Raw genomic sequence first — 22,605 nt, 5'->3', positions numbered from 1 at the left:
CCATAGACTAGAAATTCGACAATGCGCATGCGCGGCATAACCACGGAGGTGGATGTTCCTTTGAAAAGAGGCGCATGCGTAGAAGTTTTTTTTTTTTAAAGTCTGGCAAGCGACAAGATTCTTCGTAATTGGTATAGCCGCGAACAATGAAACGGAGGCAAGTTATGTAATTTTATCGCAGTACATACAAAGAGTCAAGCGTAACTGTGAGATATTTTCATGCCAAAGTTTTCACCTAGTGCTGTCAAAAGGGACGGGTGACTGAAGTGAAAGCCATCACTAGCATTCAGGAGACTGTCACAGTGTGTGTCAAACAGGGGACACAAAAACAACATTTCGGAATAAAGTACACCACTACAAGTTCTTTTTGTTAAACAATTTATTAGGGTTTTTTTTTTCTTTTTTTACAAATGCAGATGGATCTCATGATGGTACATTAAAATGTCTAACACATGCATACACAGATTTTACACCGTTTGCCCAGTGCGGTGTGACTTTGGGCTCATTCTAAAGCCTTGGCTGCCAGTCTCCATCGCTGCAGCCACTGCTGCAGAGTAAGACCTCCCCGGGTCATCTCCGGCAGGGCAAGCTGCGCTGGCTGTTCCCACCTGGAAAGACAGACAGGGAGGAGAGTAAAAACAACCATTAAGGCTGTCAGAATCTCCTAAACAAATAAAACAAGTTTACTGCACATAAGACTGTTTAAAAATTTAAAAAAATGAAAAAAGTCCCACAGGCCAAGTAAAAATTTCGAAAAGAACTTGTATCAGATGATCCCAGCATGATCCTACTGTCACAATTTTGTAATTTAGTTCTTACCAGTGGGCGATTGTGGTTTTTGCCTCCCCAGCATACAGCAGGGCCTGGGAAGTGCGTTGGCTCAGCTCCCGGACGCGAGGCAGAAACGATCGCAGGATCTCTTCGTCCGCCTCGCGTACCTGTTGCAGAAGGGCTGGGGCGGGTGGAGCGGTGAGGCACAAACGTGATCCTATAAATCTTATGGAGCTAAGCAAGTGTTAATTTAAATAACTGAAGCGCATAATCGGAACTTCCATCAACTTCAAGCGAATGGACCAGAATGAAGAAACAAACTGCCCCCCGCTGGCTTTATGCCCTTGAATTACTATTAATATCCAAGAAGTCCTCAGGTTCGGCTTATTCTTTGCCCCTCGGCATACTGAATATTTGAATTCTGCCCCCTTATGTACGTGATAATGATATTTCATACAAATGAAACGCAGTCAAAGTTAAGCTCTATTGCCTGTACGAAAGGAAAAACCCTCACCCTGTGTGTCTGTGACGGGAAGCATCGCTCTCTGGTTCTGCAGGCTGAGCAGCGAGGCCGAGCGCAGCTGCAACAGCCGTCTCAGGAAGCGCAACTGGAGCTGCTGAGAGACTGCCTGTGCACACAGCTGCTCGGGAGCCTGAGAGGGCACGGGAAGTGGTTGCATAACATAAAACAAACGGGAAGGCAAATTGAGAGAGCGAGGAGGAGAGTGGGCCGAAAATGGCAGGGTGGGAAGTAGAGGAAAGTGGGCTCACCATGGATATCGGGAAGGCCATATTTTGCAACAGAGTGTGGAATGTGCCAGACTGCAGACGGTGGATTGAAAGCGATTCAGCTGGGACCCGTTGCAAGCTGACACACACAGGGACAGAGGTATTTGTTCTAAAGAGACAGTCCCTTCAAAGAGCTTCATTCAAGCAATTCATTGCAAAGACGGACATTTTAAATTGAATGAATGTCATTTATGCCTATTCAAAAGTCTACTGGAGAATGCAAGTTTATAAAATAACTCCCTACAAGGCCATCATGAAAAAAATTCCTAGAAACAGCACTGAAGTGATATTAACATACGCGATCCAACGTGCCCACCTGCCACCTGTCTCTAAGGCGGTGGTAGTACTGGCTGTTTTTTTTCCCCACCCTGTTTGAACTTACCCACTGATGACCCTGCAGTCAAGAGCTGCCAGTGACACCCCTGCTGCCTGTCTGGTCTCCTGGGATACCATGTTCCGCAGCTTCCCTGCTTCATCCACCACACCCCAGCACAGTGGACCTAGCTTGTCCTTCACAAACTGTCCAGCCTGCCAGCAAATATGGAGGAGAAGAGAAGCACATAGAGACAAGTCTGCATAATCACAGTACAGTTTTTGTTTGTGGACAGAACCAAAAAAAAAAAAAAAAAAACCATACAGTCCATACTAAGTGGACACCATTACACTGATCAGTACAGCACTGAACAGTACAAATTTATAAATTGTTACATTAATAAATGGAACGATATCATACATTATTAGGACTCTGACAACAAACATTTGCTGCTGCAAAGAGACACTTCTAGCAGCAGCAGTTTACCAAGATCAAGTTACGATAAAAACATCCTATAATGCAGTGTTTATCAGCATTGGCAGCAGTGGAGCAATCAGCTGTTTGGCACTTTGTGGTACAGTACTTCGCTATGTATGCGCAACATTTCAGTCTTGGCAGTAGAGTTTCCCTTTATAAGTCCCCTGATCTGCTCCTGCTTGTTGTCCTGTAAACACAAACAAGACAAAAAAAAAAAAAAAGGAGAAAGAACAAATAAGACCAATGATGATGCAGTGAGGTGGACAGGTGTGAGTACTGAGCGAATGCAGATTATGACACAAACTGCCACCGTCTCTACCCCGTCCCCTGCCTGGATGGAGGAAATGCTGCTCTCTGGGCTTCAGCTCACCACAAGCTGCCTGAAGTCCATGATGCTCTGCCACTGGCTGCGCAGGGTGTGCAAAGCCTCCTGTCTCTCTCTGGCCAGCAGGCTGAGGGTCTCGCACTGCTCCAGCACACTGTCCCGCCTGGCGGTCTGCATGACATGCTGCAGTTCCAGGTCCATCACCGACCTGGGGAGGGGCCAGCAGACACCATCAAAAGGGTTCATAGTGAACAATGGGCAATAAATAAGTGTGATTACTTGTTACAGGAGGAGGAGAAGGGAGAGTCCAACAAGCTCAATACTCATAAAATGAAATGGAAAGGAGACTAAAGAGGGTTCATGTGGACTGATACAGAACGTATAACAGTTATAAACACATATGTAGGGAGACCTACCCAGCCTGAGGCTCTATCTGAGCTTGATCGTCCAGCTGTTCCAGCTCAGCCTTCTTCCTGTGGGCGTCCAGCTGGCTCTTTTTCTGTTGGACACGCGCCTTCATTTGTGCCAGTTGCACAACCATCTGCTCCACCTCCTCCCAGCCCGCCTGCCAGGAGACAGACACACACATACGCAAAGGGGCTGTTTGCACAGACAGGACTCACACACTCCAAACACAGCCTTAGGGAGAATCATTTACATGGAAAGGAAATGATTGAGGATTTTTTACCTTAGAAAAATGAAAAAACAAGACTACAACATTTTGATATAATATGCAGACACTCCAATGGCAATGCGAACCAGTACCTGCATGAGTGACTTCACTGAGGGCAGCTCCTCTGTGTCCTTTGACAGGTCGTGCAACCGGCAGCTTTCGTAGCGATACCTGCACCAAGTGACAGATGTAACAGAATGTCAGACACAACACTTTGTGCTAGTTTTCCTGTAACATTTGAATTACTTTCAGTTCTTTGAGGGCAGAACCTGGGTTGAGAAAACCGGTACCCGTCATATGCCTATGGATAACTGGGGGGCTTCTGATATGCATTTTATAGATTACCTAAGTGCAGAAATGTCTTTTGTCACATCCAAGGAAGCAAGCTTTTCTTGCAGTGACGCCTGCTGGCGGGAGGCCAGGTGCTGCAAGGCAGCAAGCACGTGGCTGGGCGGATGAGTGCGCACCAGGTCCTGAGAAGAAAGTAGAGTGTGTTAAAGTGACGGTGAATGTCAGATTGTACATATATAACAGGTCGGTACAAATAAGGTGATGTTATAAAAACTTTAACTGGTCAGTTAGTTCAGTTCTAGGGACATATGTATACTCACACACACCCAGTATGTATAGAGCAGGGCTGCCCACCCCAGTGGTGAAGCTTACGAAAAACCCACAAGCAAATCATAACCTAAACAGCTACTTAATAAAAACTGCTGCAATAATATTATTTCAGAGAGAGTCAACATTTATTAGCCATCAATGAACCATGTTACCTCCACAGCACTTAGCCAGTGCTGAAAGACAGTTCCTCTCTGCTCACGGGACATGCTGGGAGGAGAAATGAAGGTCACTGTTAGGATTAGGATTTCCAAAGGAAATACGTATTATCACTATTACATATAAAATTTTATTTTGTAAAGTCTGTGTGGAGTTGCATGTTCTCCCCGTGTTTGAGTAGGTTTCTTCCTGGAGCTCCTGTTTCCTCCCACAGCCCAAAGACATATGTTTCAGGTGAACCGGTGACTCTAAATTGCCATTTATGTGCGCAAGTCAATGTGTGTTCCACTGCCCTGCGATTGACTGGAGTCCTGTCCAAAGGGTACCCTGCTTCACACCTTGTGATTCTGCACCTAACCAGAACAATTAGCTCAATAAAGGATGGCTGACATGCTGCAAATTTTGCATTTTATATAGTTTTTATATCCATATACACAATTTTAAGGCTATGTAAAGCTTTTTCTACACTAATGTTGGACTGCACTTTAACAATTAAATTATTGTTTAGTCTTATAAAATGCTTACTTTTTATTGTTATTCACTATTTTTTTATTCATCTATAATTTTTGTACTCCACTGTGTCTTGGCGCCTTGCCTTTTGTTTGTCTGCTGAAAAAATTTCTGGAATACTAGTCAAATCTGTTTAGGAGACCCTTGGATGGTCTACTTCACAGGCACAAGGAGAAAAACGGAGGAGGCATATAAGCAGCAGCGGAAAAGCTGCAGGCACGGCCGACTGCAACGGATCATTCGCTGACTGCAGAACTGTCGTGAACCATTTAAGTTTATTTGTGCCTCATTATTAAAACTCCAAGGAACCTGAAACTGTCTGAAAGAGATCAATCCCAACGCTAATGAGGAATGTTCTTCTGTTCTACGTGTACCCAGCAGGTTGACGCTCACTGTGCTGCTGCAGGGGGGCCACTCTTAAGCTCGCTTTCAAGCAGAGACTGGAAGAAAAGCACCCGCTCCTCACACAGCTCCCTCACTTCTCGCTGAGGAGAGAGAAATGGCACCACTTAGTGAACGGTCATGCGCTCTACCAAGCAAAAGAGCACAAGGTCACCAAAGAGATGTTTATATATAAGTTAATTCGAAGGGAGAGTGCAGAACTATGTACAAGGAATTGGTACGTGTTTGTTTGCAGGGGTGGCTGTAATGCTTACAAGAACCTGTGGCTCGGGCCCAGAGTGGTCCTGGCTGGCACCAGTGCGATCCACAGCATCGCCTCCAAAGACCAACTCCACTTCTGCTTTCCTGTTATATATCATAAATGAGGGGATTCAAAAGTAAAATCCATGAGACCACATGACAGAGAAAAAGGTGACAGCAACTGCAGCACATACAGCATCAATCTAAGATGTGGAGGAAGAGAAAGAAGAAAGGGCACCATACTTGGAGAGCCATCCCAGTGCCTGGCAGTGTCCAGCCACCCTGTGGATCTCCTGCTCCAGAAAGCGTCTCTCCTCTACGCAGCGTTGGCCAAAGGCCCGCAGGAGCAGCTCCCTGCGCCGGTCTTCTCCATCTGCCTCCCAGCTCCTCCTGACAGATTGTTCTGGTGGTGAACATGATGTGTTAGAGCACACAGCTGCAACCGTGAGACTCTTCTTTCAATGTGAGGAAACATTATCTGTGAGATGTGGCACAGTAGCTCAGTCAGCATCACTGCTGTTGCCTTACTGCTCCAGATCTTACTGCCAGTGTGTACACTGGGTCCTCATGTTACCAATGTTTGACTTATGAATTTTTGAAGGTATAGATGTTTCAGTTCATTCATTTTTTATTGTATTTTCTTCACTTGCTTTCTAAAATTACTGTTTGTTTCACATGATCTGTTTCTGCACCCTGCCATCAGCTTGCAGTAAAACACACTTGTTTCTGTATGTTGCTGATCAACAACAGGATGCTGAAGATACATGGAATAAATCAGTCAACTATCCACACTGAACAGGAGTTTGCGGAGATGAAATTTTGATTTTCTGTTATTTTCAACTAGTTTTAATGTCAAAGTAGAATAATATATTTTATCTTTTTTAATTTTTACAAATAAACTTAAAATTTCAATTGAAAAGTAGCTTGAAGGTAATGTTAATACAAAAGTCCTGCAGTATTTAATACTTAATCTAACAACACTTAATATAATAAACTGTCCAGATTTTTTTTTTCCTGTTATAACTATATACAAGGTTTCTTTTCTTTTTTAAAAAAAAAAAAAAAGAAACCTAACCCATGAATGTACCCTATTAATAAATTAGGGGACGTCTGTAATATTAAGGTTTTATTGCTCGTGATGTATTAGTAATAGTAGCTTTTGATCTACAAAGAAACTGAGTTACAGACTTCTACTCCTAACTGTATTTTTAATTTGAGGACTCCACATATGGCTTTGTCACTCTGTTTGCAGGCCCCTTCCTGTTTGTGTTCTTTTCCTCCTATATTGAAAAGACGCAAAGCTCAGCTGAATTGTCGAGATGGTTTCCTCTAGAATGTAACAATGACCACCCTGTCCAGAGCGCACTCCACCCAGTGGTCTGTTTGCCCAAGAACTTGTTCGACCATGAATGAGTGAACTCTTGCTGGACAGCCAGATGAATGGCTGTGCTCACCTTCAGTAGCAAGCTGTTCCTCAGCTCCATGAATCTGCATATCCAGCTGACTCAGCTCTGCTCTCAGCTCCTCAATCTCACGCTGCAGACCCTGACGCCTCTCCTCCTCGCTCTGGCCCTGGGCACGGCACACCTGGAAGGGCAAGGAGACACACAGGCACAAAAAAACAAGAATACACAGCTCAGCACAAACACTTCATCTACTGCTTAAAGCTTTAGAACCCCTCATAGACTGCAAAAGGGAAACGTGCAAACCGAGTAACCCTCACCTCATCGTCCTGCAGCATTTTGTACCTGAAAAATCCTTCTGTCAAGGAAAAGGATAACTGGGTTTTTCTGCGAAACAAATCGCTTATAATCCAACATACGAAGAAAAAGGCTCTCATACAACAATGTGAACCAATATTTTTGGGGCATCAATGACTTGTGGACGTGGAATCAGCAAGGATTAGGATACCACTTCAGATTCCCCCGCATCACCTTGACATTCCTGAAAGACAGAGAGCAGAAATAGGAAAAATGGCATCAGAAACAGATGCAAAAGAAAACAAATGTAAAGACACAGAAACAAACAGCTTTCAGTTTACACTCCAATGCTCACTGACTCACCTCTGATTGTAAACATGCTGAATAACAAATCTCCATATTGAGGCTCCTTGTCCAAGACACAGTCTACATGTGAATAGCATGAAACCATGTCAACAGGATGTTTGTAGATACACAATGAATTTGCAGATTAATACACACTGCTATTGCCACGAGTCCACTGACTGAAAGCACGAGGAAGATCTGCTGCAAAACACTCGAGTCGACGACGTATTTACTTAAACTAGCTCGGAAAAGCAAGCCATGTCATGATCACCCACGTTTTGAAGTAGCTGTCAGAGGGAAGGCAATTCGCGGGCAGTTTAAACTCCTCCACAGCCCAACGCTTGAGCTCTTGAGGAAGAGTCTTGTCCCCCATCGCCTCGGTCACCAACGCAACGGCAACACTTCAGCACTGCAGTGCTGGGTGGAGTCTCCACTACGAGCAGGTTCCTAGGCTCTAAAGACATTACCAAAACAGTCACAATAGAAGGTAAGGAAACATGCCAGACACGGTACAAACATTAAATAGCACAATTAAAACAAATTATACCAAAAAGTGTTTTCCGAAGCTCAGCGTGAGAACAGAAGTGGCCCGCCTTTGTTTTGAAACTTCTTCCTGCTTCCCGCCACATTACGTAGGAAAAAGGCGACTAACTTCCTTTTGTTACCTTCTGGGATTTGTAGTTTTTTTAATGTTACCACCGGACGTCCATATTTATCGGAAATTTTTTTGAAAGGCGGCTTCCAACAGTCCATAAACAACTTTATGATTTACTGCTCATGTATATAGAAGATGTTCTTACTGGAGCAATTGATAAACAGCATAGCAAAAACAGATTCGAATAGCAGATGTTCTGCTTGCTAAGTGAAGGTTTAACTACTACACTACCTGGCTTTAACATACTGTACTGCTAAAAGCATCTCTGATCAATATAGCAAATTTGTTTATCTTGTAACTCCTTTGTGAACGATTTTGAATTTTGGCACTAGAATCTGAATTGAGTTTAGCGCATATACAAAGCAAGATGACAACATACACTAAAAGAAATGGGCCAAAAGTGAGAGTTTATTCAATCTTATCCATTTTTTTCAATTTTTGTTACACATTCTTTTAGCTGTTCAGGTTGGCAGTTACGATCGTGACTTTGCTGTTGACGGAAAGAAAAAAAAAAAAAAAACAGAACTCAAGATGTGCAAAGAGTCAGAATTGCTCACATTCAATCAAGGCTAACACTGTTCTGCAAGTCAAATAAATATCATTCACTCTAAAAAAGCACACCTTTTAAACCATCACAAAAGAACAAAATACCTATATACTGCAAAGAATTCCTTGATTTCACATTTATGAATCTTGCATAACATTGTTTGGATCTTGCACAGCCACATATCAGATACCTTAGAAAATGTCAGCTTTGATCTTCATCCCAAAAGGTCTTCAGAACTATTATACAATGTTTGACTCCAGGCCTCTAATACAGCTGGATTCCTGTCTGGTGTAGTATGAAGCCATGTGACCGTTTACACTGCAGCACATAGAGGTCAGTGCAGCTCACCAAATTTCCGCACACACTGTTGCTTTAGCTATAAAATATGGGAGCTGAGTGTCATACAAAACACCTCACTGCTCCATCATTGAAATATGAGGTGCCAGAATTTAGATATAGATGCTACGAAAGCATACAGACCAACGTGCACAGTGGAAAATTTTCACTTCCAGGGAAAGATATAAACCATTTAAATGCCAAACTGATTTTGCTAAAAAAAAAAAAAAATAAATACCTCTTAATGAAAAGCAATTTTTACTCATTATCCACAGCATCTCAGAACCATAAGCAGCCCAAAGTCTTCCCATAGAGGCCAATCAAACTAAAAATTTATGTACAATCAATTTAACTACAACAAATGGCAAGAATTGCCTTTCAGTTTAAAAATGAAGTGCATCCATATTTCACTCCTAACAGAAGTTGGTTTTGCTGTTTTGCAGCTGAACTTTGATGCCATGTGTTTATTTTAGGTCCTCTCATCAGTCCTGATGTTAATTTTGTACTGTCATTTACATTTAAAAACCATTTCCTTTTGCATTCTATGTCTTGTTCCACCAACTTTAAAAAAAAAAAATTGTTCTTGTACATCACAGTAATTCTGTAACTAAAATTGTTCACTTTTTCAGGCCCTGTGATTGAAAGGTAATTGGTTTGCACCTTAAGGCTGGCTTCCAGAAAGCTCCTGAACCTGTGTGCAGACATGTACACACACACACACGCGCATGCTCACTCGCTCACACGACACAGAACAAAAAAAAAAAAAATCCACATACAAAAACCAAAACAAATTTAACAGAACTGTACATTAATAACCAAAAGAGAAAAAGATGAACTCCATAACTCTGTATTTGGCTCTCCCGAGATTAAGTCTTTGTAAATAAACGAGAAACAATGTCCCCAGTGTCTCCTTTCCTCTTCATGAAAAGGCAGTAGGAAGATCTGTAGAGTGTTCTCTGTCCTCCAGGCTTTGATGGTGACACACTGGCATTTGGGTATTGCTCACTGGAGTCCTTTAGTCTGGTCCTCCCTAAACACACCAGCATTATCGTATCCTGGTGAAGAGGTTCAAAACAGATACAGATTCCTGGAAAGAACAATGGAAAAATATTTTATGCTTTGAAGCCCAGGAAAAAAAGAAAAAAATTAACCGACATATACTAAAATATTACATACATGCAGCAAAGAAATATAATGTCCTGTTTGTTAGTTGAACATATAAATGAGTAGCTGATGACAATTTTTGCTAAGTAGGATAGAAAGAGAAGCACCTTCGTCGACCGCGTTTTGCTGAATACATTCCAGAATCGCAGCGTCTCATCTCCGGCCCCTGTGACAATAGCCTCGCCGTCTGGTGACATGGCCTGCAGTGCAGGATATGGAAGCAGAGCATGTGAACAAGGCTGAACAACACGGCCAACAAAACAGTACACATTTAAAACAGGCCCAGGCTCCGAGGCCTTCCAGCTGCTTGATCACACAGCATGGTACACCAACCAAGTAAAGGACTCTGTAAGAGTGCCCAGTCAGCTTGGCCACTTGCGTCAGAGACGGGTACTTCCACACCAGGATCTGGTTTTGAGAGTAGCCATGTGTGCTCACCTGAGGACAGAGACATGAGACATCGGTACAAGGGCTGCCAAAATACTTACTGCACTGTTAGTCTAAGATGATTTTACATCTATATGTTACATCTTCCTCTTTTAACACACCTCATTAAGCTAATAACCTTGGAAACCAGACTGTAAAGGAGCTTTTTCAGAGATGTTTTCACACACATTCCACGTACGTGTATCAACCACTGTCTACACACTATTTTATAATTATAATGATAATTGCAGATTAAGTATAAAAGTAGCTAAACAGGTTTTTCAAATACCCCAATCTAACGCATGTTTTCGCTCTGAGTCCGGGAGCAGGAGGCGTACCAGCTCGTTGGTGTGCTTGGACCAGGCCAGGTTGCAGACCTGCGAACCCGTGTCAGTGCACTGCAGAGGCTGACCCGTCAGAGTGTTCCAGAAACGGATGCAGCGGTCGGCTGTACCGCCACCAGAGGCCAGAAGGCCATGCTGGTGGGGAGACCAGGCTATGGCCTTCACTGCTGCCAGGTGCTCTGTGTACTGCTGCACTGGAAGAACGCTGGAGTGGTTCCATACCAGCAGCTTGGAGATGAGAAGGAAGGAGGACAGAAACACTGTTACAATCAGTCAGCACAAAAAGTCAGAGTTCAAATGCATGAAGCGGCGTTAATAAAGACACTGTGGTAATGCTCCAGCTAAAACTCAAACGAGTCTCTGACCTTGCTCTGTATGTTCCTGCAGAAAAATGTGCCGTAAGCAATGACAATGACATGCAGGTACACTACTGCTAAACTGGCAACACGAACTGCAGCAGACCTTGTTGTCATTTCCCCCCGAGGCAAGCAGCTGGTGGTCTGTGCTCCACTTGAGGCCACACACTTCCTGCCGGTGGCCCTGCAGTCGGCGCTCAGACTGCAGAGGTGGCGTACGAATATCCCTCTGCAGGATCATGCGGTCGCGGCTGCCTGATGACAGCTGGTCTGCGTTCCAAGCCAGTGCGCCTGTAGGGTGGGATTCAAGGTTCATTTAGGGACATTTTGGGGAGGAAAAAAAAAAAACCTAGTTAGCCATCTAGTCATTCATAAGAGGTTCATTGGGCCTCACCAACTCTTGCTGTGTGCCCCTCCAGCGTGGAGAGCTTTTTGCCAGCAGCAGCATCCCAGATTTGCACAAAGCCTTTGTGGGTCCCTACAGCAACCAGATTACCCTGAAAAACGCCACGTGTCATAATGTATCGAAACACAAAAAAAAAAAAAAAAAAAACCCCCACTTTCACCTCCTCAGACAAAGACTCCTCACCCTTTCTGACCAGCCAACTGATGTTACAGAGTCTCCTTCTACAGACAAATCACACAGTCTTGTCACCTTGAAGAAGATGAATGGGCACAAATAATGTTATTTACACTAGGCAAAGGACTAGAAACCATTCAAATGTTTGTCGTTTCCCCTAATCTGTCACAGAAAGCCAAGCAAGAATGGACCTCACCTGGCTTGTGCAGGCACTCCAAAGGTACACACATGTGCCCAGGCCCACACTCAGCACGTTCAGAGAAGACCAGTCCACCAGGTTCAGGTAGAAGTCGTCTTGCAGTTCTGGAGCATCTAGCACCTTGAAGGGGATCTTTGAGATCTTGCGGGTGGGCTTCCGGGGAGACCGCAAGAGCTTCTGACTGCAGGGTGTAAGGAGACAAAAACAAGACTGAAATGGAGAGCAGTTCAAAATCCTACAGACACAAACTGATGCATCAGCATGTGGCACAGGACCTGATTAGTCCCTATACCCAAATAATGGTCTACGCTCCTCCACTTCTGGCAGCTTCCTTCAACAACTCACAAGGGGTCTCAAATCATAAGTCTAACTTCTTGGTTTTGGCCCTGATATGATGGAATTAGCTCCTCCTGTCCCTCAGAGCAGAATTCCTCCCAGTATTTCAGAAGGGTCTCAAAACATGTTTCAGACAGAAACTTCCCTCCTGATCACCTAACAGCTACAAACATTGTATCATCTGTCACCATCATCTTTTCATCTCCTGACTCAACTCTATTGGCAGCTATTTGTGTAATGTGTGCCAGGAAAAAAAGAGCTATATCAGACAAACAGTGCTTTACGCGCATCTTTATCTAAACTTGTCTGTTGCTCAATGCACTTGAGTTGTTTGCGACTTTGGATAAAAGTACTGGTTAAATTAATGTGTACTGAAATGTAAGAGACACACAGCATTCTGCATGGCTACTGTTTGTCATTTTAGAACACACAATAGCAAGATCAGAAGGGGGAAAAAAAAAAAAAAAAAGAGCACAACTATAATGGTTTACCTCTTGCTGCTGACAGGTGACAAGGAGTATGGAGAGATGGTGTTGCCGTCATCGGGAGTGGTACGCTTTGGGCAGATGGAATACTGTGGTGCACATAGTAGCAGGAGACACTTGTGAAGCACTCTTTTCACAAAAGCACAATAAAAAGATGCTAAGAGGAAGGAGGATGTGTGCCAGTTTGGGATTAGAGCACTCACACTGAAGAGACTTCGCCTTTCCGGTGTTGAAGGTTGCAGGCGCCTGTCCTCTGTCTGAGGGTCTTGCACCTTCTCGATGCCCGCGCCCAACAACTCGTTCTTCAGCAGAGCAGAGTACGCCAGCCCGTCAACTAATGGGAGACAAGAAGTTAAAGGCCTTCTCAACTCAACCATATCGACCTTTTTTATAACCTTTGGCAGTACTGCATATCTACTGTACTTTCACACAAAATATTTCTCCATATTACTAATAAACAAAGGCTGAGCACTACCTTTGCTGGTGTCAGAAGTAGCATCCTTAGTTTTCCTGTTTTGACTGGGTGACTTCTCATTCTCCTATGGAAAAGTAACACTATTTTCCAGCATGAATTTATGTACAAATCCATATTAAAGTTAATGAACTGGCCAACAAATAAGGACAGAGCAGTTGAAGATTTCCTGGGCAAGCACTTGGCAAGATGACTAAGCAAATTTAACACAATGCAAAGTGTGCCCGTACTTACATTGATCCTGTGGAAGTTGATGCTCCAGTTGGCGCCGGCACGAGACGGGATGAACCTGTCGCCGTGCTTGCTGGGGGAGGACATGGGAGAGTTGGTGGGTGTCAATGCTCTCATCACGTCTGTCACTTTCTGGAAAGGAGCAGGGACAACGAAACACATTAAGAGCCACGGATGACAATGGGATTCGAGCACCTACACTACAGAATGGCATGCATAAAATCTCCAGGTTTTGATTTCATTCTTTATGTCCCTGATTCCTCATTAAAACAGGAGAAGAGAAGAAAGCAGTTTCACTTTTCCTAGGAATAAAGTATCTCTGTTGAGAAGACAAGACACTCACTGCACCTGCAGTGCTCTCGATCAGAGGACAAAGTATCAGCAGCGGTCTGCACTTCATCATTGTGAAATTAATGGGGTATAACAGGTTTGATCTGGGAAGTGGGCCAACGTTTCAGACATTTCTACTGACTGCAGTTTAAGCTTCCCGGAGAGCCCCAGGATAGACCTTACAGAATATGAAATAAGACATGCGCTGACATCAAGAACTCAAGAGCCTTCTTAGATATCAACGCAGCGGACATTGCAGCACAATGCTGCATCTTTACGGGACACTCACAATGGGACTGGTCATCTCGTTCTGGATGTTGATCTGTCGCAGCAACCGCCGTTCGTAGTCCTGGTCCATGGCTGTCTGCGTCTTAAGGTGTTGCTGAACTGAGACGTGAGGTGGGGGTGCTGACAAAACAGCTGATCTTCAAACAGGGTCTGTACACACCCCACGGAAACCAAAATAAGAAACATGTCACACCAGTGGATCAACACCTTGACATGCATGTCTTGTCCTCCTACTTCCTGAGCTTCAACACAGACACACACAGGAATTCAGAAACAAAGTGTACAACTGCTAGGATTCCGGATTTTTTAAAAAAAAAAAAAAAGAAAGGGACGGCAGTCATGTCTGTAAATTTAACTACTGCAGCATCAAATCTATACATGGACACACACCAAAGCCTTACTCAGCATATATGGATAATTTAGAAATAGAATATATATTTAGAAATGCACATATAGGCAACAGATGTCATATGACTCATCAGGCAAAAAAAAAAAAAAAAAAAAACAGCAAACGAATGGAGAGAACACAACCATATTTCCATATTTTGTGGAGAAATGCATCTCTAAAAATCATCACAAAAAAACAGATTTAAAACTGAGTGCCTGCCCATTTTTACTTCATTTATACATATTTATGAAGACAGGCAGTGTAGTGGTTACAGCTGTCACCCTGCAACCGGAAGGACCAAGGTTTGAGTCCTACCTCCTATGGATACCCTGAAATGCTTCAGGGAAAAGTACCCAGCTGTATAAATGAGTCAATCAAGTGACTTAGTATACAGTCCCAATAATGCAAATCACCCACGCTTGGGTTGCAACAGTTCAGAGCCTATCCTGGAGGCACAGGACACAAAGTTAGTTGAGGTACACCCAGGACCTTCTAAAGGTAATAAAAGGATTAAATAGTAGTACCGACTTAGTAAATTAGCTATTTAGGTCTAAAAACTGTCCTTACGTCTAGTGTTGTATGTTTATATTTATGCTTATTTACGCAGCACCGTGGTCCTGCAAGATACGACATTTCGTCCCACTGTATGTCCACACATTTAGTGGAATGACAATAAAGCTCGACTTGACTAGTAGTACTAATAAGCATTCTACTTTTTTTGGTGGCGGGGGAGATTATCTGTTACAATCTAGTACTTTTCCACCTGTTTCAGTGAACACTTCTGTTCTTAGTTTGAAGACAATATTCAGCACTTTATGATGGCTGAGAGAAGATGAGACTTGCGGCCTTTAGGACTATCGCTAAAGAGATATGAGAAGGAACGCAAATACAACATTCATAAAAGGCAAAACACACAAATATACACACAAAAGGTATGCAGTTCAACGGGCCCTGTCTGGACACCAGTTGACCACTTCCCACAATTCCACCTGTAAGAGTCTCTCAGACACCAGCAACTCCCTTCAAGGCAAACTATTACTGTTATTTATTTAGTTGATTCTTTTCACCAAAGCTGTTTAAGATTATTCACCCATTCATACAGACACACTTTTTACTTAACGGTAAATGTTTTGATCATGGTATTACAGCAGAGGTGGGACTTGAACCATAGTCAAATCCCTTGCAATGGAAGGTGGTAGTTCTAAACACGACACCATCTGCTGCCCTACCAACAACTGACAGGTGTCGAGGCCACCGAGCCCAGCATGCATTTACATATTTATTAACACTTATCTCACACGTTTGCCCAAGGCAACTCAGCGTTAGATAATCAACTCACACTTACACAGAGGGTATCTTACATTGTCATTTAGGGTACAGTGAAGGGTTCTACAGCAAGAGTGGGCTTTGAACCCACAACCTTCAGACTGCAAGGCAAAAATATCAAACCCTAAATCTTTTCACATTTACCAAGTGAACCTAAAAACGATAAGCAACGAGGTCGCCATGTGGGGACAATTACATGTAACAGGGACAGGACGATTTAGAAGACCAGCCGCAGTCCGACTCATGGCTCTCTATCTAACACTAAGCAAAAACGGTTAAGGAACTGAAAACCAGAAGGTTGCAGGTTCGAGTGCAGGAAGCAGGGACACACCTTCCTCAAGACAACAGGAATAAAACTGTTCAGTAAAGTAACAATATGAATTGATGTCAATAACAACAGCGTAGTGGATGGAGCTGCTGCCTTTGGACCCGGGTTCGAATGCCGCCATGATGTGTGATTTTAAAGAAAAGTGTCAATGAATAAATCATGTAAATAAATAAGTTTATTCGTGTCCACATAAATTAACAGCTGTTCCTGTCTCTTTCTTTGTTTTAGTAGACAGGTGGTGAACCTTAAACCACCAGCCAGCTAGCAAAAAAACACACGAAGGAAAAAATGGTCCAACCAAGTCATGATGAGAAGTTAAAGAATTCAGTGAGAGGAAACATGATTATTTTAGCCGCTAGTTACTCGATGGAGTCTCCTCCACCTCGGAAACTCACGAGTTTTTCCACGCAAGCGTGATGATGCTTTAGCAATACGCCACCGGTTTATAAAATTAAACTAAAGAGTTGTAAGGAGGGAGGGGAAAGTATAAGTGAGGAGGAAACTAGTCGCACCTCTGGCGGAGCGCTGCTGACAAGAAGAAGAAGAAGAAGAAGCCGTCGTTCGCTTGAGCTACTCGGCTACCTGAGGTAGTAGTACCTCCTCCTCCTGCTCCTCTCCACCTCCCACACCGACGGAAGGCGTAGAGCGGAGCTTTCCCCACTCAGACGGCCACTTCTCTCGCCTCCACAAACCGTCCGAGCCCCGCAGAAAGCGCCTCCGCTTCGCCCGCTGCCCAAATCCTGCTCTTATTCTCCCTCAGGACGAGACCGAACAGAACATGGACGACGACGCAGCTCGCTGCTCTCCGAGCCGCACGGCCTTCTGGGAAGCCTGCGCGCTGACGTCACAACTTTTAAATCATCACAGGAAAACGCCACGGCGCGTTACCGCGGCAACCGTGCGAGCCTGTTTTTAAAGCGACGGCTCATGTTAAACATGCTATTTTCATGACGTTATTTATGTACATATTTTAAATAATGAGCGTATTATAATAAGCCCAAAAAGTTTGCTTAAGTGAATACGATCACTGAAGTCAGCTGTACTTCCATTTAGTAAAAATATCAGTGTTTTTCTATAGAGCTTTTGAACCTAAATACCCGTAAAAAGTTATTCATGAGGCCTTCCACCCTGCTGCGTTACTTGAGCCCCTGCTTCTTTTTCACGTCCTGCCCACTCTCGAACGCCCCCTGCCGGCCGACTAGGGAATGAGCGTAGAAACAAAAAGGCGTAGTGGTGAGAGCTGCTGCCTTTCGTCCCAAAGGTCTCAGGTTCGAATCCCTCTCTGCAGTACCCTTGAGCAAGGTAGTTGTCGTAAAATGAGCCCCAGTCGTGTCAATAACTTAACTAGTTCAACAGTGTAAGTCGGTTTAGAGAAAAGCGTCAGCAAAATGAATCAATGTCAGTATTTCCAAGAGCAGCGAGTTCCCTTTAACAGAAAGACCCGGGAACTGTAGGAACGGCAGAGGAATCACTTCCTCGCCGCGCCCTACCAATCGCTGCCGACAGGTGGCGCTGCGGACGCGAGTGTTTATGTGAAAATGGCTGGCGAGGAGGCGCTGCAGCCCCTCATGTTCTTACTCATGTACATGTTGATGAAGCGCAGGAAGGACCTGAACAGGGCAGAGGAGCAGAAGAGGCGTGAGATGCTGAGGAGGGTCAGGCACAGGCAGTACTTCCTCCAGAGACAGAGGAGGATGCTCATGGTAAACAAAAGCATCGTTATGGTAACATATTCGCTGCGGGGGGGCGGGGCATGACGTTATCGTTGCGTTGCATTGCATTGTGGGGGGACATTAGCGTCGTACTGGTTTCATTAAATTCAGGAAAACAAAGAAGTTACTATTTTTTCAACTACATTTTTTACGTACGAAGCGACTAACATGCCAACGAAGTATGAGAATACTGCGGCCAATCAGACCGCCTGTAGCCCTGGAATGGGCACGTGACGAGCCGAAGCGGGGCTGCTGTCCCAGCATGCTTTGTGGCGACAGTGGATGGTCACACTTTCACCGTGTTAATTAATTAATTGTAAGTACTGGAGGTTTAAGCGCAACAGATTCGCCTGCTACTTAGTGTGCCGTAGTATTATCTTTGTGACTTAAGTACTGTACCTGTACTGGGCTGGTAACCGTATTGGGAAAGTATTGGTAAAATTGTTACTGACTATCATTTAGGAGACATCTATGGTGAGGTGGCAAATGGACAGTTTTTTTTTTATTTATTTAAATATTCTTGTTTATGGGTTTATTACAGTTAGCAGGCAGTGTAATGGTTAGAGCCCTTGACTTACTGCAGAAGGCCCAGGGTGAAATCTAATTGTGTTTTTGAACACGGTACTTACTAGAAGTTATCCAGCTGTACCCATTTATATGGCTGGGTATTCACACACTATCAATTCACTTGTACCCTTGTATCCTTTAATTTATTCCTGTCTGCCAGATGCTGATTGCTCGGCGTGTGCAGTGCACCTGTAGCGACCACACCCGCACCTGGACCAACACTGCTAGCACAGACTGGTGGGAGCGCGTGGCCATGCAAGAGTTCGAGCCACAGGATTGGCTGGACAAGTTCCGCATGAGCAGAGACACCTTCTTTTATCTGTGCAACAAGTTGAGGCCCCGACTGGCGCGCCAGGACACGCATTTTCGGTTGGCACTCCCCGTGGAGAAGCGCGTGGCTGTGGCACTGTGGCGCCTGGCTACCAATGTTGAGTACCGCACCATCAGCGCACTCTTTGGTGTGGGACGCTCCACCGTCTGCAAGTGTGTGCGTGACGTGTGCCACGCCATCGTGGGGCTGCTCCGCCCACTCTACCTGCGGCAGCCCAGTGAGCAGGAGCTGGAGGATGCCGCCCGGCTTTTTCACAGGCGTTGGGGATTCCCACACTGCATGGGAGCTGTGGACAGTCTGCATATCGCCATTGTGGCACCTTCAAGCAACGCAGCCAGCTACTGGAACAGCGCCGACTGGCTGTCGGTGGTGCTGCAGGGCGTGGTCAATGGACTGGGACAGTTCTGGGATGTGTGCGCCGGATTCCCCGGGAGCACCGATGACGCCGCCATCCTGCAGAACTCGGCCCTATGGGCCGCGGCCAGCGAGGGCAGTCTCTCCCCGCAGCCTCCACGCCCCTTCATGGGCCGGCCACTCCCGTACGTGCTGCTGGGTGATGAGGCTTACCCCTTGCAGAGCTGGCTGCTCAAGTGCTACCCCGAGTCCCCGGAGCTCACCCCAGCTCAGCAGGTCTTCAACCAGCAGCTGAGCCGGGCTCGCAGTGTGGCAGACAGCGCTCTCCTGCGGCTCAAGGCTCGCTGGCAGTGTCTACACAAGCGCAACGACTGTAGCCTGGACCTGGTGCCCACCATGATCCTGACCTGCTGCATCCTACACAATGTGTGTGAGGTGCACAGGGATGCCTTTGTCGATGAGTGGCTTGAGGCAGTGAGCGACGCCAAATGCTCCCAACCCACCAGCTCCGTTCCTGCCTTGGCGGACGACCCCACCGCAGAGGAAGTCCGGTCACTGTTCTGTGACTACTTCCAGCAGGAACATGACTGAAGGCAGCTTTCCTGGCTCTCTGTCTCGAGCAGATGCTAGTAACCTCCCTGTATTAATTACACCAGGGAATCATCTTCATATATTTGTGCTTCCCTCGTGTTAAGTGGCCCAGGGTGTCCAGCGGGGGGAAGGAGAGGGATTTCGGCTTCGCTTCATCATACACTGTATCACTACCATATAGGTAGCATTCAGATGTCATATTTTAAAAATGCTTGACAGTGAGCCACGCATGACACGGTTGAAACCCTAAAACACACAGCCTCGGTGCTGTAAACACAGTATACATGGGTCATACATGATTCATTCTTTCACCATGTTAAAAGCCCCTTGTTGTATAAGGCCAGGATGCTGTCTTGCTGTCTGTCTTTCCAAAACAGAATTTGTAAAGAAGATGCGTAAATACCTAGAACTCAACATATGTAGATGGTTAAATAGGTGACCTTACTTTTGTACGACAACAAATAAAGCCTGGTTATTGTTATAATTTTTGTGTAATTTCAACTTCTCTTAAATATCTGCAGTATTGTATTGTCTTTCATTTTACACACATACTCAATGTATTGGTCATTCTTAGAGCTGAAAGTTGGAGACTTAGATCCAGAGGACAGTTTTAGTATCTTATGAGGTTGTGCTATGCTTTATACTGTATAACCATAAACGGTATAGAGAAGCGCAGAACGTAACAATGCAATAATGCACGTTTCCATATTTGTAAACAGCTGTATAGATTTAGTAGGTTTGTGGAGTCCTTTGAGTTCGCTCTTGAGCTACATGGTCGTTCTGATTAAAGCTGAGGATTTAGAAATCCACCTATGAATCATACGTGAAGTAGAATTAGGTTGGGGATTGTGTATAAGGGGATTTGTGTTTCTTGCTGACTGAAAGCAAACCGATGAATGAATCAGACCGAGCGTCTTAAGCAGAGCTCGTATTACCCAGTTTTACCCTGGATGGAGTATGAGTGTTATTATGTTACATAACACAAAATCTGTGTGCATTTTTCATACTGATACTTATTAATAATCATTTCTAAATGTACAAGCAATATTGTTACACGACAGCGGAGTCATAAATACTGCTTTCCTTGGAGCCTTGTTAGTGTTTATGAGCACAACCTTATCGGATAAAAATTTATAAACGCAATGTCACCGTGCAATAAAATGACCCAAATTGTCATTGTCATATCTTCAGGCTCCTTAATTTCAGATGTGCAGATGGCAGGTGAAAGAAGAGATTTATTTTGAAAATGCAGGGGTGACTGTGTGGTCAAAAATATTAGCAATTGCACTTAATGGAATTATAAACAAATATTAGGCCTGCATGAACACTGGGGGCACCCCCCCCCCCCAATGATGACCATCCTAAATTGCTGTCATAATTAACTGCATAACAAGTTGGATTAAGCCCTACATTTCCATGCTACACGGCTGCAACATGGCACTAATACAATACTAAATGAGTTTATATTATCATTGATTATATTGATTATTTATTTATGATTATTGATGGGTTTTTATGGCTTATATCGATTATTACATGATTATTGATCGGAGATGCTGAGTTGGTTATTAAGCAGTCGTGTAATTCAAGACTCTTGTTTTCATGTTATAAGCAGCTGCTGAATCTAAAGCACTGAAGTGTCCGTGCAGCCCAGTCCTGTTGATATCGCACCGTACTGGAAAATTCATAGCGGTAGAACAATTCCCATAACCTTGCAGTTGGGAACTTTGAATTTCCTGGCAGCTGTCAATAACGTGGCTAAAGCAATAGTGGTATACGCACTCAGAACGGCGCGTTCCCACACTAGAGGGTTTTTTGTCCCGTCCGCACCCGAGTCAATAACAGACTGATCCCTCTATCTGGACTAATGGGATTAGACCCCAGGGCGCCCCAGCCAGCTGTCGTCGCCCCACCGATGCACCTGCCGCTCCGAGATGCTGAAGGTCAGCAGGTACGTTGGTACGTCTACGTTGCATCGCATCACACCAAAGAGAGCATAACGCGCTTCGTGTGTCTGGAAGCTGCCCAGGACTCCGCAGGATCACTCTGAAACTGAAAGAAAAGAACATTTGAAGAAAACCATCAGATGCTCTATGAAATCCATTCAGTCTTTTTGTAATATTTGTTGTTCAAACTAATGTCGACTCGACCAGACCTCTCGGGGCAGCGGAGACGTCAAAGGAGCACAAAAGACCCCCGACTGCGGACAAGCCGAGGTCCACGCTCACACGCAGCAGGCCCCAACACGTAGGCCCGGTGAAAGTGGAACATTCTAGACCGATGTGGACAGACATCAGCTGACCAGCAAACAGGAGATGGACCTTAACATGATATCGGAGTGGCGGCACTGACCTACTATTCACATTATGGTGTCAACCCATAGTTTTCTGTCGACCGATCACTTCCATAACCACTGATCTCAGTGAGAACAACTGTCCATACAAGTCACACACACACACACACACACACACACACACACACCATCTGAAACCACTCGTCCCATACGGAGTCGCAGGGAGCCGGAGCCTAACCCAGCAACACAGGGTGAGGGGCTGGAGGGGGAAGGGACACGCCCAGGATGGGACACCAGTCCATCGCAAGGCACCCCAAGCAGGACTCGAACCCCAGACCCACTGGAGAGCAGGACCCGGTCCAACCCGCTGTGCCACTGTGCCACCGCACCTCCCCATACAAGTTAGCAAAATGCTAAATAGTAAAACGATAGTCAACGATCCCGATTTTCCCCCCGTTCTCACACGGTCCAGGTTTGCTCCTGTCTTTCGGAGAGAAGCGCAATTTCTGCAAAAAATACAAGGAAGTCCTCGGCAAACCTGCGGTAAGCGTGCACTTTACCACGTTCTGGTTTGATCCTCCACGCACCGTATATCCATATATGTGCATGTGCTCTTCTCAGTCACTCATCTCCATTTTCCAACC

At 44.8% G+C, this 22,605-nt stretch overlaps 3 protein-coding genes across 6 annotated transcripts; 1 reads left to right on the top strand and 2 right to left on the bottom strand.

Annotated features, from left to right (window-relative positions):
• Positions 1 to 393: 393 nt before the first annotated feature.
• haus5 (HAUS augmin-like complex, subunit 5) lies at positions 394 to 7,927 on the bottom strand. The gene is made up of 20 exons (XM_018731043.1): positions 7,870 to 7,927; positions 7,598 to 7,776; positions 7,341 to 7,403; positions 7,189 to 7,221; positions 7,001 to 7,025; positions 6,732 to 6,864; positions 5,521 to 5,680; positions 5,292 to 5,382; positions 5,029 to 5,120; positions 4,122 to 4,176; positions 3,694 to 3,821; positions 3,441 to 3,519; positions 3,092 to 3,240; positions 2,721 to 2,883; positions 2,457 to 2,537; positions 1,943 to 2,088; positions 1,543 to 1,639; positions 1,286 to 1,424; positions 820 to 952; positions 394 to 608 (listed from the first exon to the last, which is right to left on the bottom strand). The coding sequence occupies exons 2-20, from the start codon at positions 7,693 to 7,695 to the stop codon at positions 503 to 505; spliced, it is 1,971 nt and encodes a 656-aa protein (XP_018586559.1). The 5' UTR covers positions 7,696 to 7,776; positions 7,870 to 7,927; the 3' UTR covers positions 394 to 502.
• A 1,702-nt stretch (positions 7,928 to 9,629) lies between these two features.
• fzr1a (fizzy/cell division cycle 20 related 1a) lies at positions 9,630 to 16,921 on the bottom strand. Of its 3 annotated transcripts, none has more exons than XM_018730994.2 (14): positions 16,696 to 16,921; positions 14,073 to 14,221; positions 13,457 to 13,585; positions 13,226 to 13,289; positions 12,954 to 13,084; positions 12,757 to 12,839; positions 11,927 to 12,110; positions 11,740 to 11,805; positions 11,545 to 11,647; positions 11,257 to 11,441; positions 10,789 to 11,022; positions 10,358 to 10,462; positions 10,132 to 10,224; positions 9,630 to 9,947 (listed from the first exon to the last, which is right to left on the bottom strand). In XM_018730994.2, the coding sequence occupies exons 2-14, from the start codon at positions 14,139 to 14,141 to the stop codon at positions 9,906 to 9,908; spliced, it is 1,488 nt and encodes a 495-aa protein (XP_018586510.1). In that variant the 5' UTR covers positions 14,142 to 14,221; positions 16,696 to 16,921; the 3' UTR covers positions 9,630 to 9,905. The 3 variants fall into 3 exon arrangements, with proteins under 3 accessions (XP_018586510.1, XP_018586512.1, XP_018586511.1); XM_018730996.2 differs by having other exon boundaries at positions 16,711 to 16,921; XM_018730995.2 differs by lacking the exon at positions 16,696 to 16,921 and adding an exon at positions 16,626 to 16,683.
• A 719-nt stretch (positions 16,922 to 17,640) lies between these two features.
• LOC108921575 (protein ANTAGONIST OF LIKE HETEROCHROMATIN PROTEIN 1-like) lies at positions 17,641 to 20,134 on the top strand. Of its 2 annotated transcripts, none has more exons than XM_018731084.1 (2): positions 17,641 to 17,816; positions 18,553 to 20,134. In XM_018731084.1, the coding sequence occupies exons 1-2, from the start codon at positions 17,652 to 17,654 to the stop codon at positions 19,666 to 19,668; spliced, it is 1,281 nt and encodes a 426-aa protein (XP_018586600.1). In that variant the 5' UTR covers positions 17,641 to 17,651; the 3' UTR covers positions 19,669 to 20,134. The 2 variants fall into 2 exon arrangements, with proteins under 2 accessions (XP_018586600.1, XP_018586601.1); XM_018731085.1 differs by lacking the exon at positions 17,641 to 17,816 and adding an exon at positions 17,908 to 18,141.
• Positions 20,135 to 22,605: the final 2,471 nt, after the last annotated feature.

This window comes from Scleropages formosus, chromosome 25 (genome assembly GCF_900964775.1).
Source record: "Scleropages formosus chromosome 25, fSclFor1.1, whole genome shotgun sequence".
Classification (NCBI taxonomy): Eukaryota; Metazoa; Chordata; class Actinopteri; order Osteoglossiformes; family Osteoglossidae; genus Scleropages; species Scleropages formosus.
The sequence above is the reverse complement of the archived record's forward strand: the minus strand, read 5'-3'. Positions and strand labels throughout refer to the sequence as shown.